The following is a 19,547-nucleotide window of genomic DNA, read 5'->3' as shown; positions in this document are numbered from 1 at the left end:
AGGAGGAATAAACATTTCAAACTTTCTTTCGGCTAACATTTCACGTTCAAATATTTCATTTTGTTCTTCTTCATCGTCGCCTCATTCCTTTTCCCTTCCAGTTTAAAGAGAGACAGAGAGGAGAACAAAATGAGAGGTCAGACTCGTCCAACATGTAAAAGCTGCAACGTGTCCACATTGTAAGCAGGCTGCTTTGTGGATCTGCCAGCTTTTTTCTCCTCCTTCTCTCTCTCTCTCATTCTCTCTCTGTCTCTCTCTCTCTCTCTCTCTCTGTCTCTCTCTCTCTCCATCTCTCTTGTTCTTCTCTTTCATCTTTACACCACTTAAAGAAATAAACGTGTCTAAAAAACATTAGACTGTTCTATTGCAGTGTCATGCTTTTCACTTGGACTATCAGGGGTGCGTAATTACGCACAGGATCAGCCATCTCATTGCCTTAGTTAGATTCAAACATGGCACCTGCGCGGTGGTTCACACTTCAACCACCCTCTTCCAACCCTCACACTGCGAGCATGCAAACTATCCTGATAACGTAGATCGATCTGATGCCGACCCATCCGAACATGAAGAGTCGACGTGCGTAAATGATCCTCCATCATCACCATGCAACGTTTTTTCCTCTGTTCGCAGACACCCACCCCTCTACGCACACTGGAAGGGAGGGTGTGTGTGTGTGTGTGTGTGTGTGTGTGTGCGTGCGTGTAGGGGGGGGCGTGCTCTGGCGCGCGCCCGGATCCTTCACACCCCCCCTACCGCAAAAAAAGTTTGGGGCATATAAAAGCGCAGCTAAGTGATTTGTTGAGGCAGTAGGGAGTTTCTGCCTGGGTCTGGATTGGAGTTACACACACAGACCGGACCCTACCGTGTATGAGTGGCGTTTGAGACACAAAAGAGGACCCCCCCCTGTCGCAAAGAATCTACATGTCTAATATTTAGACATGTTCAGCTTTGTGGATATTCGGTTAGCGCTTTTGCTCAGCGCTGCGGTGCTTTTGGTGAGAGGTCAAGGCGAGGATGACAGTGAGTATCACTTTTATCACTTGTATTTGGAAGGTGTTATTAGGGGGGGATAGAGTGGGGGGGTGGGGGGCACCATCAGGACCGGGCAGAGCCCAGAGAGAGGATGCTGAGCACATCATTCTGGAACATTTTTTGCTTCTCTTGGAGGCCCATTCGGTGCACATCTGGATTGTTTTTTTTGTTCCCCCCCCTCTCCCTTCTTTTCTGGCGTGCACATACACGCTCAGTGCGTGTCGATCCTGAGGAAGGAGGTGGGGGGGGGGGGATGTGAGGGTGGGCGAGGGGCGCAGCTGCATCTCCTCTCTCTGACTTCTGCAACATTCTAGTACAAAACATCTGACTCAAGCTCCGTTAAAGTCCACAGGTTAGGCTAGTAAGTCTTAATTGGGGTGATTTGGTGTTCGTCGCTGACAAGAGAAAAACTCCTTCAAAGTGGACTCATGTAAAGTTAGAATCAAAGTAAAGTCAAATGATGAACCAGAAAAAAGTTGAGGGAGACAATGGAAAATTGCAGCGGTGTGACGTCGCTGCCATAAAGTCTAGACGTCAACTCTGCCTTGTTTTGGTGTGCAACAGCACCACTTGGTGGCCAAGTTTAGTATTGTCACATCTCTTTTTTTCTTCTTTTTCTTCAAGGCCTCGACTCCACCATAAAAGTCCATATTTGGAATACTTAAAAGCACCTCTATTTCAAAGAGGTTTTACCACTAATTAAAATCCCGCATTCATAAATGTAGCCTCCTGACTTGAGTCTGCGTTTTTGGTTTGGTGTCCCCTGACCCTGACCCATGTGTTTGTCCCCCCAGGCACATTTGGCAGCTGCACGCTAGACGGACAATTGTACAACGACAAGGATGTGTGGAAACCGGAGCCGTGCCAGATCTGCGTGTGCGACAGCGGCACTGTCATGTGCGACGAAGTCATCTGCGAGGACACTTCCGACTGCGCCGACCCCATCATCCCAGACGGGGAGTGCTGTCCCATCTGCCCCGAAGACGGTACTTCGCTCCCATCCCTCCCGCTCTATGCTGTAGCCTCTCAATGGCGCCGTCTCCAGGACTCGCAAGACCTTACACACCCCTTCCGCCCCCCGGGGACTATTGCTTGAAACCGCCTTGGATGTTTCTCCACGTCCTGCGTAGATAGTTTGGGGTGGTAGGACACCACGGAGCAGCCAGCGGGCTGTAATTATGTCTCTCTGGAGGCCCGTGTATAGAACTTCTAAAGGACGTCCCTTGTTTTCCAAGTTAATGTTAACTTTTTACGGAGGCAAAGGAGCCGCCGTCCTGACAAATGCGACGTCATGAAGGCGACATGTTAGCCTGTCTGTCACCCTCGACACGTTTCTAGTATTTGTGTCACATATTTTGGTCCGTCCGTGGACTGTTTTTCGAAAGCTAGGCAGAGAACCGACCCGATACGGGGCTTATTTACGTCAGTTGTGGTACGAGCGTTGGCTGCCATGCATGACTGTTGATTGTGGAACTCATGTGGTGAACAGCGTGTGACCCTTTTCATCCCTCTCCCCTCTTCTGCTCCCGTAGGACCCCAGATTCCCGGAGAGGTACTTTACCTTTTGCTGACCTTCTCACGTCACGATTTGTGGCGCACGCACGAAGACTTGACTCATTTTTGTTTTCCTCTCCCCTCAGCCAATAAAGGGAGATGTTGGCCCCAAAGGAGACATCGTAAGTTTCGAGATTTCCATCGTGATCGTTGACTTTAGCCAATTTAGCGCTTTTAACGTGACTTTGGTGCGTTTTCGCAATGTTTTTTTTTTTTACACGACATTAGCATTGAGCTAGCGTGCCGCGAATGTGATGATTATTGGGTCACGCCAGGTCAAAGGTCGCACAGTGGGTTGTAAGCTAGTGTTAGCTTAGCATCATACTGAATCCAATTTAGCACGCTTTATTGACATTGTTTACATGAAGTGTTAGTTTTGTTGCAAATGAAATGTACTTGCTAACGGACCACGTGACGTGTTGTAGGGTCCCATGGGTCCTCCTGGCAACGATGGAATCCCCGGACAACCTGGCTTCCCTGGACCACCCGGCCCCCCTGGCCCCCCTGGCCTTGGCGGAGTAAGTCAATTCATCCCGATGTAAACTCTGCTTATTTTCATAAATGTCTTGGCACTCTGGAAGCTTCCATTCCGGTACCGGCTCTTCAGAGCCGAGATTAGGGTATTTCTTCCACAAAGATAAGCAACTAATCCTTCTTCATCTCCTCTCTTGCACCCCCCGACAGAACTACTCTCCTCAAATGAGCTATGTGGACCACTCCAAGTCTGGGCCAGCCCAAAACCTGCCCGGTCCCATGGTACGAAAGCACCTGTTTTTGCTTCTTAAACTGGACTAGTTTGCTCAGTGGCTGTACTGATGCTGTTGTTCTTCTTCATCAACAGGGCCCAATGGGCCCCCGTGGTGCTCCCGGAGCCCCTGGCGCCGCTGTAAGTGTCCCCTCAACAGCTGTCAGCTTCTTAGAAAGCGAAAATCTCGTTAATCTTTTGGTCTGGTTGTCTATCAGGGTCCTCAGGGTTTCACTGGCCCACAAGGAGAGCCTGGTGAGCCCGGAGCTTCTGTGAGTCCCCCATCCCGCATCACATCTCTTAGCCTCTATATTTCTTGACACTACATTTCAACGCTGACATCCTTGGGTTTCGCAGGGTCCCATGGGTCCCCGTGGTCCCGCTGGCCCCATTGGAAAGAACGGAGATGATGTAAGGGGTTCATTGATCTACTTTGGAATTTGCTTACATAGCATATGCTAACTTGGTTTCTGTTTGTTGGTAGGGTGAGGCTGGCAAAGCCGGACGCCCCGGCGAGCGTGGAGCCCCTGGCCTGCAGGTGAGTGACCCAGGCATGGAGTCAAAAACACTTCCATCAGGACTGCGTTCAGTTGACCTAATTCTTCCTGCTGCAGGGTACCCGTGGATTCCCCGGAACCCCCGGACTTCCCGGCATCAAGGGACACAGAGTGAGTTGGCAACATCCACACTTTGACCCACCTGAGGGAGTTGACGTCACGCTGATGATTTTGTCTGCAGGGTTTCAGCGGCTTGGATGGAGCTAAGGGAGACGCTGGACCTGCCGGACCCAAGGTGAGTGGGACGGGCGGGTGGACGATCATAGCCGTCAGCTTATTTGTATGTGAGTAAAACCTTTTGACATTTCTCTACAGGGAGAGGGTGGTGCTTCTGGAGTGAACGGTATCCCCGGAGCCATGGTGGGTCCACAATCCGACTGACAGAATCAACCCCCCGGCCCGTGTTCGTGCTAATGTTGCGCTCTGTCTGCGTATTCCCCAGGGTGCTCGCGGTCTTCCTGGTGAGAGAGGCCGTCCCGGACCTGCTGGCCCCGCTGTAAGCATCACACACCAAGACCCCATATATAGCATAAAGTATCCCCAGACCAACTTCATACTTCAATGCTCCCTGTGCAGGGTGCTCGCGGTAACGATGGCAACGCTGGCCCTGCCGGACCCCCTGTGAGTATTTGGCCTGTCAGGAGTGACCCCAGCCACAAAAAAATGACATCCAGATCGACATCAGTGGTTCTCTGCTGACATCGTTTGTCTTTATGCTTCAGGGATCTACTGGACCTGCTGGCCCCCCTGGATTCCCTGGTGGTGCTGGAGTGAAGGTAAACCACCCCAAAGATGACATTTGTTTGAAATGATTGGCTTAGTTTCCAATGTAAAGGACAAATATCCATTGCAGAGGACCCTGGGATATGATCATAGTGGAGGTTTAAAATGTGATGGTGCTAACTGGCATCTGATTTGATGAAACCATTGCAGCGTCAGAACAAAAGTGGAGGTTCCATGAACTGCTCAATTATTGACATGTCTTTTCCCGAAACAGGGAGAGACTGGTCCCCAAGGAGGCCGTGGTTCCGATGGACCCCAGGGAGCCCGTGGTGAGCCTGGTAACCCAGGAGCCCAGGGAGCTGCCGGACCTGCCGTGAGTATAGAACAGATTTTACATTCGTCTTCATTTTGATCATGAAAAAATACATGACGATGATGTTGGTGCTTCCTCCCTCCACAGGGTGCCCCAGGATCTGATGGTCATCCCGGTGCCAAGGGTTCCGTTGTAAGTACCACGCGACCGGTTTGGCACCCCCGAACCAACATTAGGACTTATTGTAACATCCCTATTCCCCAAGGGTCCCGCTGGTATTGCTGGTGCTCCCGGTTTACCCGGTGCCCGTGGACCTTCTGGAGGTGTGGGCCCCGTCGGTGCCGTTGGTCCCAAGGGTAACAATGTGAGTCGTCAGCAGATGATTAGGAAAACTTTCGGTTTTGGCTCGTGTACAATGCTATGGTGTGTGTTTCTGTCCTCAGGGTGACCCAGGTCCCTCTGGTGCTAAGGGAGAGCCCGGTGCAAAGGGAGAGACTGTAAGCACATGCACAGATTGGTCTTCCTATTGGGTGACACAACAATGACTGACTTGGCGTTCTCTCTCTTTAGGGCCCCACCGGAGTTCAGGGACTTGCTGGAAACTCTGGTGAGGAGGGCAAGAGAGGAGCCCGTGGAGAGCCCGGTGTTGGTGGACCCCGTGGACCCCCTGGAGAGCGTGTAAGTTGCTGCCTCGTCAAGAGCGTCGAACCCTGATGGGCCCGCAGTCACGTGGTGTGTTTCCTCTCCCAGGGCGGTCCTGGTGCTCGTGGTTTCCCTGGATCTGAGGGAGCTGTTGGTGGAAAGGTGAGTCGGCGAATCGCCTTCAGCGTGATCAAGACTTGACGGGCATTCTTAACCTGTTACCTCTTGTGTGATAGGGAGCCCCTGGTGAGCGCGGTGCCCCCGGCCCATTGGGACCTCAGGGATCCACCGGTGAGACCGGAGCTCCTGGCGCTCCTGGTGCCACTGGATCCAAGGTGGGTTTTGCTATGTGTTCTTTCAGGTAGAAGATCCAGCATGGACACTCTCTAAACGGTATCTCTCCACAGGGTGTGACTGGTAGCCCTGGAAGCTCTGGCGCTGATGGCAAAGCCGGACCCGCTGTAAGTCCCAATTGACACCTTTTAGCACTCAGTGGAGCACAGTCTCATTATGTTCTCACAATCCTCAGGGTCCTCCTGGACAAGATGGACGCCCCGGAGCTGCTGGCCCCGCTGGAGCCAGAGGACAGCCAGGAGTTATGGGATTCCCCGGACCCAAGGGAGTTACTGTGAGTGCGAGACTCTGAAAAGTTTGAAACATAAAACTAAAGATCCCCCCTCACTGGCTGACCTTTTTTTTTTGTTCTCTTGTTCAGGGTGAGAACGGCAAGGCTGGAGAGAAAGGTCCCGCTGGCAATGTTGGCCCCGTTGTAAGTCCTGCCATGGTTTCACACCTTAAAGGTGGAAAAATATTGCCGTGTCGAAATGAATGAAAGTCGACTCTTCTCTCCTTTTCAGGGTGCCCCCGGCAAAGATGGTGACCTTGGTGCTCCTGGACCTTCCGGCATCGCTGTGCGTATCTTTTCTATTTCATCCGACTTTTTTTTACATGCGCTAAAACAAACCGGCTGAAAAGTCTCTGAACGCTTGGTGTTCTGGTCTTCTTCTTCAGGGACCTGCTGGAGAGAAGGGAGAGATGGGACCCGCTGGAGCCAGCGGATTCCAGGTGAGTTCAGACAATATCATTGGACATATTTGTTCTTTGGTTAGTATGTCTTTGCAAATGTGACAATGTGTTGCTTCTCTTCCTCGCACAGGGGCCTACCGGAACCCAAGGTGCTACTGGTGAGACTGGAAAGCCCGGTGAGCAGGTAAGCGTCACAGAGAATTCAAATTCAGCCTTGGTTTGTACATTTTAGGACCATGTTGATTGGTAACTGTTTGTTTTCCCGTCAGGGTGTTGCTGGCGAGTTTGGACCTAGCGGCCCATCCGGACCTAGAGTGAGTATCCTGTATTCCCGGTAAACCTGGTTCCTTGGGTCTACTTAGCCAACGCTCCTGACTGATGTGTCTTTTCTCTTTCAGGGCGACAGAGGTTTCCCTGGTGAGCGTGGGGCTCCTGGTGTCGCTGGTCCAACCGGACCCCGTGGTTCTCCTGGCCCCTCTGGTAACGATGGACCTAAGGTACGTCTGAGAAACTCTTTGAAAAAAAAATCACGTTAAAACATTTCGTATGCCGCTAGAAATGAGCTCCTTTGGTGCAAAAATGGGAAATGCGACAAAGGTCCGGAATGCGTCGAGCCTCACGCAGGGGCGTGTAGCTAGCTAACCAGCTGGCGAGTTAGTCACAGACTCTGTTCTCAAAACTTCAGACATCCCCAAATCTGCACTTTTAAAGTGTTAATGTTAGTTTCATTTTGTAAAACATCGCAATACTAGAACGCATTTGCAACATTTACAGCAAACTGACAACCTTACGCAGGAGCATGTAGCTCGCTAGCCAGCTAGCTAGTTAGTCACATACGAGCCCTCATGCTCTGTTCTCAAAATTTCAGACATCCCCCAATCCACACTTTTAAAGTGTTATGTTGGTTTCATTTTGTAAAACATCGCAATACTAGAACGCATTTGCAACATTTACAGCAAACTGACTACCTTACGCAGGAGCATGTAGCTCGCTAGCCAGCTAGCTAGTTAGTCACATACGAGCCATTGTGCTACGTTCTCGAAGCTTTAGACATCTCTCGAGCTAGTATTGTATTTACTTTAACTTTGCAAAACATTACAATACATTTAAAGACTAGCTGACGGAAAACGTGCACAGCAAAATAACAACCAAGCGAGCTGCTGTTGAGGCTAGCAGACATTCACCGCTTATTTCGAAATGATTCAAACTTCAACCTGGATAAGTTGTCCTGTTAGCGGTTGGCGCCACGGCTCAATGAGGCGGTTCTGTTTACGTGTGCAGGGAGAGCCTGGTGCCGGTGGTGCCAACGGTGCCGCAGGAAGCCCCGGTATGCAGGGAATGCCCGGCGAGCGCGGAGCTTCTGGTCTGTTTGGCGTCAAGGGAGAGAGAGTAAGAGTCATTTCCTTAATCCCTTTTTCAAACGTTTTACTTACCCGTCCATTCGTAACATCGCCACTTGTGAACCTGCTTCCCTCAGGGTGATGCCGGTGTTAAGGGAGCCGATGGTGCCGTAGGCAAAGATGGCGCCCCTGGTATGACTGGCGCTATTGGACCCCACGGACCTCCTGGTTCTCAGGGTGAGAAGGTAAGACCCCTTTATTTTAATCTGGTTGTCCTGGTGGTATCCCACCTCTGGGCCTATCTCAGCTGGGAGTGGTCCACAATGCCCACACTTTGCCATCCGATATGAAAGGATGGTTAGATCTTTAAACCTGAGGTCACAATCAAAACAGAATCCACTCTTTTAAGGGTTTGTCGTCTGATCTCCTTTTCATTGTGCCGTTAGGGTGAGCCTGGCCCCGTCGGAGCTGTTGGACCCAGCGGCCCCCGTGGCTCCCCTGTAAGTTCTTCTTCATCCGTGACTGCTGAAAAACTGTACATTATGATGTCTGAGGATCACCTCGCTTCTCGTGCCAACAGGGTGAGCGTGGAGAGGCTGGCCCTGGTGGACCTGCTGGATTTGCCGGACCTCCTGTAAGAACCTGACTTCGTCCACCGATCCATATCCCCTGACAAAAGCTCTGTCTGGTGCACTTTGTGCTTATGCCTTGTTCTCCGAATCCAGGGTGCTGATGGTCAGCCTGGTGCCAAGGGAGAGAGTGGTGATACTGGACCCAAGGGAGATGCTGGTGCACCTGGACCCGGTGGACCTGTTGGAGCTGCTGGACCTCAGGTAGGTGGACTTGCCATTCAATCAAACCAACACTATCCAAAGATCGGGCTTGTAGTTTCATCTTCAAACACTTGGGTGCACAGGGACCTGCTGGAGCCGTTGGAGCCAAGGGTGCTCGTGGTGGTGCTGGAGCCCCTGTAAGTATCTGGACTAGCTTTGTGTGATGTCGCAATGTGGACTAGCAATAATCACCCTACACCTCCTCTGTGTTAGGGGGGTACTGGTCACCCTGGACCTTCTGGAAGAGTTGGACCCGCTGGACCCTCTGTACGTGTCTTCCGCTGTTGGAATCCGCCAAGCTTCGGCATCAGCAACTTTGTGTTGATACCTCTCTGTGTCTCTGCTAGGGAGCCGCTGGAGCCCCTGGACCTGCTGGACCCGCTGGCAAAGACGGCCCAAGAGGCGCTCGTGGTGAGACTGGTCCCGCCGGTCGCCCCGGTGAGCCTGGTGCTATGGGACTTGCCGGAGTTCCCGGTGAGAGAGGATCTCCTGGTTCCGATGGAGCCCCTGTGAGTCTTCTTTCAAGTAGCGTAAGGCTTATAGTTCATAGTCCTGAACTGAACCAGACTGTTTCTCTTTGCAGGGTGCCGCCGGTCTGCCCGGACCCCAAGGTATTGGTGGACAGCGTGGTATTGTAGGTCTCCCTGGACTGCGTGGAGAGCGTGGTTCCGATGGTCTGCGTGGTCCTTCTGTGAGTGTTGTCCGAGGGGCTGCTTGATTCTTAAAGCTCTCCTCAGACCTTCCTCATGACTCTTTCCTTTTACGCCGATTCAGGGTGAGCCTGGAAAGCAGGGACCTGGCGGACCTGTTGGCGAGCGTGGATCCCCCGGACCCGCCGGACCTCCTGGACTGTCTGGTGCTCCCGGAGAGGCTGGTCGTGAGGTACGAGGTGTCGCCAGTTCAAGTAATTTCTGGTCGGATAGATTTGATTCATTCTGGCGCCTGAGCAAAGTCATCAAACATGGCCGCTCTCCCACAGGGATCTCAGGGACACGATGGTGCACCCGGTCGCGATGGAGCCGCTGGCGCCAAGGTAAGCTTTTTCTGTTCAAATGGACTCTTTTGGCCATTTGCAGGCACTGCCTTACTAAAAGTGTCCTCTCATAGGGAAACCGTGGTGAGAGTGGTATTGCTGGACCCCCTGGACCTCCTGGTGGTCCCGGTGCCCCCGGTGCTGTTGGCCCATCTGGCAAGACTGGCGATCGTGGAGAGTCTGTATGTCCCCCCCCCCCACCCCCCTTACCCTCTAATCTCCCTGTCCTGTCCAGTGGTCTGATATTTCAACTTCATCTCCTTGTTAGGGTCCCGCTGGTTCCGCTGGCCCCGCCGGTCCCGCTGGCGTCCGCGGTCCTGCCGTACGTTTCTCGCTCCTCATTGGTGTTTGTGAGACCCTGCACTAGATGGTCAGCTTCACATCTCTTGTTCTGTCCTGAAGGGCCCTGCTGGAGCTAAGGGAGACCGAGGAGAGGCCGGTGAGGCCGGAGAGAGAGGACACAAGGGACATAGAGGATTCACCGGCATGAGTGGTCTGCCTGGACCTCATGTGAGTTTCAGTGCCCCTTGGACTCTTCGGTTTAGTCTGGGTTTGTTGTGAACCCACGCCTTCTTTGGTCTCCAGGGAGTTGCTGGAGAAAGAGGACCCGCTGGAGTGTCTGGACCCGCTGGACCAAGAGTACGTACAATCAGCCCTAAACTCTGCGCTGTCCTCAGGAGATGTTGTCACAATCTCAGCAAGTGGGATCACACGGCTCTTGCTTCTTAGGGACCTGCTGGATCTAACGGCTCCCCCGGAAAGGATGGCATGAACGGTATCGCCGGACCCATCGGACCCCCTGGACCCCGTGGCCGCAACGGAGAGATGGGACCTGCTGTAAGGCTTTTTCCAGGCTCTTAAACGTCCACTTTGAATGTTTTTTTTTTTTTAACCGCTTAATTGTGAAGTGAATTATATTTATGTAGCGCTTTTCTCTAGTGACTCAAAGTTACATAGTGAAACCCAATATCGAAGTTACATTTAAAGCAGTGCGGGTGGCACTGGGAGCAGGTGGGTAAAGCGTCTTGCCCAAGGACACAACGGCAGTGACTAGGATGGCGGAAGTGGGGATCGAACCTGGAACCCTCAAGTTGCTGGCACGGCCGCTCTACCAACCGAGCTATACCCCCCCACCCCCTGCCAATGATTGTCACACACACACTAGGTGTGGAGAAATTATTCTCTGCATTTGACCCATCACCCTTGATCACCCCCTGGGAGGTGAGGGGAGCAGTGAGCAGCAGGGATGGCCGCGCCCGGGAATCATTTTTGCTGATTTAACCCCCAATTCCAAGCCTTGATGCTGAGTGCCAAGCAGGGAGGTAATGGCTCCCATTTTTATAGTCTTTGGTATGACTCGGTCCGGGTTTTGAACTCACGACCTACCGACCTCTGACCACTAGGCCACTGAGGAGATTTGATGATTATTCTATAAAATATGACTTATTTTATAACCGTGTATTAAATATAGTTTATTTTGATTTTGATTTGTAATATTATGAATTAAAAAGACTTAAAATTTAAAATCCCTACACCTTGCAGTCATATGACATGTGCTAACTGATAACATGCTAGCGTTTGCTTGCTAGCATGCTAAATTTTGGAGCTAGTTTTGCAACCGTTTACCCCACAGTCAAATATAAAACAAACAGGTTTTGTAGTTGACATCCAAGCAATGTTATCATGGATGCCCCTGCTTATTTCAGCAAGACAATGCCAAGCCACATGTTACAACAGCATTGTCGTATTGTGTCATCCAGGGACCTCCTGGACCCCCTGGCATTGCCGGACCCCCCGGTGCTCCCGGCGGCGGATTCGACTTCATCAGCAGTCCTATTCAGGAGAAAGCCCCCGATCCCTTCCGTGGCGGCTTCTACCGCGCCGACGACCCCAACGTGCTGCGTGATCGCGACATGGAGGTGGACTCTACTCTGGAGTCTCTGACCAGCAGAATCGAGAAGCTCCGCAGCCCCGACGGCACCCAGAAGAGCCCCGCCCGCATGTGCCGCGACCTCAGGATGTGCCACCCCGAGTGGAAGAGCGGTGAGTGGCCATGGATGGTCAAAGATCCTTTCAATGATAAGAGCTCTATGCTATTTTTCGGACCTGTGGTCAGAAGACGATTCATATGGCCCCCATTCGTCGCCGTTTACCTGACACATGAAACCTGACACATTTTTAGGGACTGTTGCGTTTGACCAAGGGAATTTAAGTTGCTGGTCAATCCCAAATTCTTTTGATGACACATAAAAGGAGTGTAAATGATCCCCCAGAACAAAATAGGTATTTTGCAATTTATTCCAAAGCTTTGGGGAGACCAACCTAAAAACAACACATTCAAATCGCGTCGCCAAGTCGATCTAACATTCAAACGGTAAGAGACTACTTCTTGAATCCGCAAACAGTCCCCACCATCTCCAGATGGGACATACAGGTTCATTGTTCAACTAAAGATAAGATATTTAGGGAGTACGCCAACTTCCTACATTGCAAATGTTTGAAATTCTCCAGATTACCTTTAGATCTAGCCGTCGACTTTAATGTGTTTTTTTGTTTGTTGTACGCCCTTTTTGTCCAAGAAAACTTAGTTTTTCATGTGGCAAACACACAAAATATGCAATCGTTCCCCCCAAAAAATTCCACTTTGAAACATTTTCTATATTTTATAAGCCAATGGAGCCTTGAATTGATCAATAATTCATAAGAACAAAAGGGCAGATAGTTAAAAAGAAAATTAAAATTAAATGAATATTAAAATTTAAAATATTTAGAATTTATGCTTTAATATTTTTATGTAATTGCAGCCTTGAATTGGTCAATAATTCATAACAACTTTGATTTTAAGTCATCATTATTTTTTGAGGTAAGACAGTAAAAAAAAAAAAAATCCCACTAAAATATTTGGTGATCCAAAACGGCAGATAGTTAAAAAAAAACAAGTGAAAGTAAAATGCAAATAAAAAAGTTAAATGAAAAAATATTTATATTTTATATTATTATATTTTTAAGTAATTTGAGCTTCTAATAGGTCAAAAATGTATAACAACTTTGCTTTTGAGTCTTTTTTAATTTTTTAACTAAGACAGTAAAAAAAAAAAAAATCCCACTAAAATATTTGGTGATCCAAAAGGGCAGATAGTTAAAAAAATAAAAAAAGGAAAATTCAAATAAAAAAAGTAGACTAAAAATTATTCATAGTTTATTGTTATTATATTTTGAAGTAGTTTGAGCCTTGAATACTGTAGGTCAATAATTCATAACAACTTTGATTTTAAGTCATTATTATTTTTTGAGCTACGACAGTAAAAAAAAAAAAAAAAAAAATCCTACTAAGATATTTGGTGATCCAAAAGGGCAGATAGTTAAAAAAAAAAAAAAAGTAAAATGCAAATAAAAAAAGTAGACTAAAAATGATTCATAGTTTATATTATCATATTTTTAAGTAGTTTGAGCCTTTAATAGGTCAACAATTTATAACAACTTTGTTTTTAAGTCTTTTTTAATTTTTTAACTAAGACAGTAAAAAAAAAAAAAAAAAATCCCACTAAAATATTGGGTGATCGAAAAGGGCAGCAAAAAAAAGTAAAATGCAAATAAAAAAAGTAGACTAAAAATTATTCATATATTTAAGTAGTTTGAGCCTTGATACTGTAGGTCAATAATTCATAACAACTTTGTTTTAAGTCATTATTATTTTTTGAGCTACGACAGTAAAAAAATAAAAATTAAAAAAATCCCACTAAAATATTTGGCGATCCAAAAGGTTGGATAATTTAAAAAAATGAATTGAAAAATAAAAAACAGGTCAATAATTGATACTGTGCCTAAGAGCAAAGAACTCCCGGACAGCCGTCTTACTTCCGGCCCGTCCCCTCCAGGCACCTACTGGGTGGACCCCAACCAGGGATCCTCTCTGGATGCCATCAAGGTCCACTGCAACATGGAGACCGGCGAGACCTGCATCTACCCCAGCCAGTCCACCATCCCCATGAAGAACTGGTACCGCAGCAAGAACCCCAGAGAGAAGAAGCACGTCTGGTTCAGCGAGTCCATGAGCGGTGGATTCCAGGTGAGAGAAGCCTCTTTTGGAGCTTTTCTTCCCGCGCTCACGCCCGTCCCCTTCACGCAGTTCCAGTATGGCAGCGACGGAGCTGATGTGGAGGACGTCAGCATCCAGATGACCTTCATGCGTCTGATGGCCAACCAGGCCTCCCAGAACGTCACCTACCACTGCAAGAACAGCATCGCCTACATGGACTCGGCCTCCGGCAACCTCAAGAAGGCCCTGCTCCTCCAGGGCTCCAACGACGTGGAGATCAGAGCCGAGGGCAACAGCCGCTTCACATACAGCGTCAACCAGGACGGCTGCACGGTGAGTCCCCCGCCCACCTTTGACCCCCCCGGCCCACCTCCAGGCTTTCTGACCTTCTTTGTGTCCGCAGTCACACACTGGCTCCTGGGGCAAGACGGTCATCGACTACAAGACATCGAAAACATCCCGCCTGCCAATCATTGACATTGCTCCTATGGATGTTGGGGCCCCTGATCAGGAATTTGGCGTCGAAGTTGGCCCAGTTTGCTTCTTGTAGAAAAAGGAAAAAAAAGGAAGAAGAAATATGGACATGACATTGTTGTTTTTTTTTCTCGCAGTCATCTTCTAAATCCTCTTTTCTATGCATTCAAAACTCATTCGGCCGCCATTGGTCCCCCGGGCTTTTTTCTTTTTTAAAACCACTCCGCTCCAGACGTTTGTGGGACCTCCGCTCCACAAGGACACTTTAAAAAAAAAGGGGGAAAGAAGCAAAGAAATGAGAGGAGAAAAAAAAGTTGGTTCCCCCACGGCAACAAGAACATATTTGTGTAAAATGTCCCCCTTTTGGAGTTTGAGAGAAAGAAAAAACAAAAAATGCGTTTTCGCTCGCTGCGGAAGGACTTTTAAGGAACAACAAATGATGTGTACCATTTTTCTGGTGTTAAATAAATTGTAAAAAGTGTGACGTGTCTCCTTGTTGTGAAATAAGACCAACCAAACGCGCGTCTTCGTTGCTACGAGATAAGATGGCTACCTCATAACAAGAAGTCACCCACTCATTTTTCACGTTGTTTCTCAAAGGAAAAGGGTTGTATTTTACACGAGAACATGTCAAGGTGCTAAAAGCAACTGGACGAGGTCCGGTGCTACCATTTGACTCTTGTTGACTTGTAACGCATGTCATTGTAGACACTTTCCATCCCTCCGCCCCTTCTTTTCACTCTTCTTTCTCTCTTTTTTTTTTTTTTTGCCATTGTGGAAAATTCATCTTCACTAAAAAAAAAAAAAGAAAGCACACTTCCCCCGTCCTGTTGTTTATGTTTGTCGTTGTTGTCTTTTTTGGCGGAAAAAAAACAAACAAAAAAAACCATCAACCGTAAGCAGACCCACTTTCACGGTTGAAAAAGAGAGTTTGTGTACTTATGTTGTACATGTATAATAAATCAAGATGTTTTTAATTATTATTTTTTTTTTTTTCTGGGTGCTGAAATAAAGCATGTGAAGTGGTTCTACTACCTGGCCGACTTTTCCCTGTGCTGACTGTTGTGAAACGCCTCCAAAAAAAAAAAAAAATGGAACCCTTTTACGTCACTTTTCCGCAACAGTTGTGCTTGTGAAAACAACGCCAAATGTTTAGATTTATTCCCTGGAATACATACTTTTATTTTTAAATTGGGGGTAAAAATACACTTGCTAAAATAAAAATTAGATGATGCGGCTTGTTTAAAATTTAAACAAAATCTCAACATTGTATTGCCGATACAAAGAATGGGAGAAGTACTGCACTTTAGTGACCTCTGGTGGACACATTTAGTGCAGCATGTGTGCAAAAAGAGGCATTCACAATACATTGATAAGTGTGTTTTTTCTTGATAATGAATTGTTGTATTAACGATTTTAAGCGGAAAAATGTTGGTGTCAAACTGATTATTACATATTTGGTATAATATCAGTACAAAATATTGTTTTATATCCTAAATATGCCCTGAATCCAGTGGTTCCAATGATATGTTGTTTGTTTGTCCAATTTCCCTTGAACAGCCCAAAATGGCCGCCTTACCGACCGGCAGCAGAGAAGTAAGTTATTACATTTATACATTTTTTGGTTCTTAAAGATGGAATTTAAGGGTTTTTTTTCAGCACAATAATTTAATAAATATTTGGAGGGGGGTTTGAGACATTGAAAGCGACACTTTTCCCATAAGCAGCAGTGAAAACAAAGCCAAATGTTTCGATTTATTCACTAGAATACATCTTTTTTATTCTATAATTGGGGCGAAAATGCACCTGATAAAATAAAAAATGTGACGATGCAGCTTATTTTTTAAATCTAATCTACAAAATCTCAACATTGTATTGCCGATAAAAAGAATGGGAGAAGTACTGCACTTTAGTGACCTCTGGTGGACACATTTAGTGCAGCATGTGTGCAAAAAGAGGCATTCACAATACATTGATAAGTGTGTTTTTTCTTGATAATGAATTGTTGTATTAACGATTTTAAGCGGAAAAATGTTGGTGTCAAACTGATTATTACATATTTGGTATAATATCAGTACAAAATATTGTTTTATATCCTAAATATGCCGTGAATCCAGTGGTTCCAATGATATGTTGATTGTTTGTCCAATTTCCCTTGAACAGCCCAAAATGGCCGCCTTACCGGCCGGCAGCAGAGTAATTAGTTATTACATTTATACATTATTTTGTTCTTAAAGTTGAAATTTAAGGTTTTTTTTCAGCACAATAATTTAATAAATATTTGGAGGGGGGTTTGAGACGTTGAAAGCGACACTTTTCCCATAAGCAGCAGTGAAAACAAAGCCAAAAGTTTCGATTTATTCACTAGAATACATCTTTTTTATTCTATAATTGGGGCGAAAATGCACCTGATAAAATAAAAAATGTGACGATGCAGTTTATTTTTTAAATCTAATCTACAAAATCTCAACATTGTATTGCCGATAAAAAGAATGGGAGAAGTACTGCACTTTAGTGACCTCTGGTGGACACATTTAGTGCAGCATGTGTGCAAAAAGAGGCATTGAAGAATACATTGACAAGTGTGTTTTTCTTCGATAATGAATTGTTGTATTATCGATTTTGAGTGGAAAAAACAAACTATGTTGGTATCAATTTGAGTATTAAATTGATAGTGTATTATCGGTACATAATATTGTTTTATATCTTAAATATACCCAGAATCCAGTGGTTCCAATGATATGTTGTTTGTTTGTCCAATTTCCCTTGAACAGCCCAAAATGGCCGCCTTGCCGACCGGGAGCATAGAAGTAATCTATTACACATTTTTTTTTCTTAAAGATGGAATTTAAGGGTTTTTTTCAGCACAATAATTCATTCAATATTTGTAAGGGGTTTTAAGACATTGAAAGTGACACTTTTCCCATAAGCAGCAGTAAAAACAAAGCCAAATGTTTAGATTTATTCCCTGGAATACATACTTTTATTTTAAAATTGGGGGCAAAAATGCACTTGCTAAAATACAAATTAGACGATGCTGCTTATTTTTAAATCTAATCAACAAAATCTCAACATTGTATCGCCGATAAAAAAAAAGAATGGGAGAAGTACTGCACTTTAGTGACCTCTAGTGGGCATATTTAGTGCAGCATGTGTGCAAAAAGAGGCATTCACAATACATTGATAAGTGTGTTTTTCCTCGATAATGATTGTTGTATTAACGATTTTGAGTGGAAAAAACAAACTTTATGTTGATATCAAACTGAGAATTAAATATTTTGTGTAATATCAGTACATAATATTGTTTTATATCTTAAATATACCCTGAATCCAGTGGTTCCAATGATATGTTGTTTGTTTGTCCAATTTCCCGTGAACAACCCAAAATGGCCGCCTTTTCCGACCGGCAGCAGAGAAGTAAGTTATTACATTTATAAATCTTTTGGTCCTTAAAGATGAAATTTAAGGTTTTTTTTCAGCACAATAATTTATTAAATAGTTGTAGGGGGTTTTGGTGCCATGGTGGCGTTTTTAAGACACAGAAAACCACACATTCACCCTAATGCGTTGATGGTAAACATGATGACTACTTTTACTTTTCCACAAAGTGACGAAGATCCTTAAATGTGTGAGACTAAAAAAATGCTTGTTTTTTTATTTTTTAAAAACAACAACTCCAGTTTATATTTTTGCTGTGACTACGTCTGAAATATTTATTTGTTTTAAAAGTGGCGCTAACTCTTCTTCGCTCTTGCCTTGGCTCTAAGTAATCTGCAGGCAAACGCCACTGCCCCCTAAAGGCCAACCTTTGAATCACAACAAGCTTACCGCAATAGATGATCTTTGATCAGCAATTTTTGCAGTAGGGGGTTAAAAAAACGTTATACATAGGATCCTTGACATAACATTTGTGTAGTAGATCCTTAAACAATTCGCAGCTCCTTGTCATATAGAGGATCTTTGACCTAGCGTTTTTGTAGGCCCATAATAACAACTGTGATATAGAGGATCTTTGATCAGCATTTTTACTGCAGGTCCTGAAATAAGTAGGCTCTAATCTGTCATTTTTGTAGTGAGTACTTCAAAACAACAGAAGATCTTTTGACTAAAGTTTTTGGAGCTAATCAGCAGAGCTCCTGTCACACTGAGAGGATCTTTGATCCCACTGGGTGTGAGTTTTCCTACCGAGGATGTCGTGGTGGTTTGTGCAGCCCTTTGAGACACTAGTGATTTAGGGCTATATAAGTAAACATTGATTGATTGATTGATTGATTGATTGATCTAGAGTTTTTTTTGTAAGGCCTTAAAAACAACAAAGGGCTCCTGTTTTATTAAATATTTTTGAATATATTTTTTGCGGTATCCATCCATTTCCTACCGCTTTTTCCCTTCGGGGTCGCGGGGGTGCTGGAGCCTATCCCAGCTGCATTCGGGCGATGGTTGTAGTGAAGTTGTGAAGTCCTATCAATAGAGCAGGGGTGCCCACACTTTTTCTGCAGTCGAGCTACTTTTCAATTGACCAACTCGAGGGGATCTACCTCATTTATATATATCATTTATATTTATTTATGTATGAAAGAGAAATTTTTGTAAACAAGTTAAATGTGTTTAATGATAATACAAGCATGTGTAACACATATAGATGTCTTTCTTTCACGAAGACAAGAATATAAGTTGGTGTATTACCTGATTCTGATGACTTGCATTGATTGGAATCAGACAGTAACGATGATAACGCCCACTTTTTAAAATGGAGGAGAAAAAAAGTGGTCCTTTCTGTACAATACCACATGAAAGTGGTTGGTTTTTGGCATCTGATTCATCCAGCTTCCATACACTTTACAAGAAAAACATTGGCGGCAAATTCCGTAGCTTGCTTGATTGACATTCACGGCACCCGAGGGTCTTGTGAGATGACGCTGGCTGCTGCCAGTTCATTATTATGAAAAAATGACAGAGAGGAAGGCGAGAAACACTTTTTATTTCAACAGACGTTCGCGCCGTCCCTTCCGTCAAAACTCTAAAGGCCGACTGCACATTTCCTATCTTCACAATAAAAGCCCTGCTTCATGCTGCCTGCGCTAACAAAATAAGAGTCTCGGAAAGCTGGCGTGCACAAGTGATGTGCACGCCAGCTTTCTGAGGGATCGCTTGTGCACGCCAGTTTTCCGAGACTCTGTATTTAGTTAGCGCAGGCAGCATGAAGCAGGGCTTTTATTGTGAAGATAGGAAATGT

General features: G+C 46.0%; 1 protein-coding gene across 1 annotated transcript; it reads left to right on the top strand.

The window, feature by feature from the left end:
- Positions 1–790: 790 nt before the first annotated feature.
- On the top strand, positions 791–14,792 carry col1a1b (collagen, type I, alpha 1b). The gene is made up of 51 exons (XM_061907635.1): positions 791–1,020; positions 1,827–2,018; positions 2,565–2,584; positions 2,673–2,708; positions 3,012–3,104; positions 3,271–3,342; positions 3,428–3,472; positions 3,550–3,603; positions 3,689–3,742; positions 3,816–3,869; positions 3,946–3,999; positions 4,070–4,123; positions 4,204–4,248; positions 4,331–4,384; positions 4,465–4,509; positions 4,611–4,664; positions 4,886–4,984; positions 5,072–5,116; positions 5,190–5,288; positions 5,368–5,421; positions 5,495–5,602; positions 5,675–5,728; positions 5,803–5,901; positions 5,974–6,027; positions 6,096–6,194; positions 6,282–6,335; positions 6,424–6,477; positions 6,578–6,631; positions 6,723–6,776; positions 6,862–6,906; positions 6,991–7,089; positions 7,874–7,981; positions 8,070–8,177; positions 8,379–8,432; positions 8,513–8,566; positions 8,658–8,765; positions 8,849–8,902; positions 8,979–9,032; positions 9,113–9,274; positions 9,349–9,456; positions 9,540–9,647; positions 9,745–9,798; positions 9,873–9,980; positions 10,067–10,120; positions 10,201–10,308; positions 10,384–10,437; positions 10,528–10,635; positions 11,559–11,841; positions 13,677–13,867; positions 13,928–14,170; positions 14,241–14,792. Exons 1-51 carry the CDS (start codon positions 939–941, stop codon positions 14,385–14,387), a joined length of 4,347 nt encoding a protein of 1,448 aa, XP_061763619.1. The 5' UTR covers positions 791–938; the 3' UTR covers positions 14,388–14,792.
- Positions 14,793–19,547: the final 4,755 nt, after the last annotated feature.

Source organism: Nerophis ophidion, linkage group LG08, assembly GCF_033978795.1.
Source record: "Nerophis ophidion isolate RoL-2023_Sa linkage group LG08, RoL_Noph_v1.0, whole genome shotgun sequence".
Taxonomy (NCBI): Eukaryota; Metazoa; Chordata; class Actinopteri; order Syngnathiformes; family Syngnathidae; genus Nerophis; species Nerophis ophidion.
This window is presented reverse-complemented; position numbering and strand designations above follow the sequence as displayed.

Bases quoted from the DNA above. Each gene is read 5' to 3' on its own strand.
- col1a1b (XM_061907635.1), top strand. From the start codon at position 939: ATGTTCAGCTTTGTGGATATTCGGTTAGCGCTTTTGCTCAGCGCTGCG. The intron at 3,105-3,270 runs GTAAGTCAATTC...ACCCCCCGACAG, and splicing joins GCCCCCCTGGCCTTGGCGGA to AACTACTCTCCTCAAATGAG. The intron at 6,777-6,861 runs GTAAGCGTCACA...TTTTCCCGTCAG, and splicing joins CTGGAAAGCCCGGTGAGCAG to GGTGTTGCTGGCGAGTTTGG.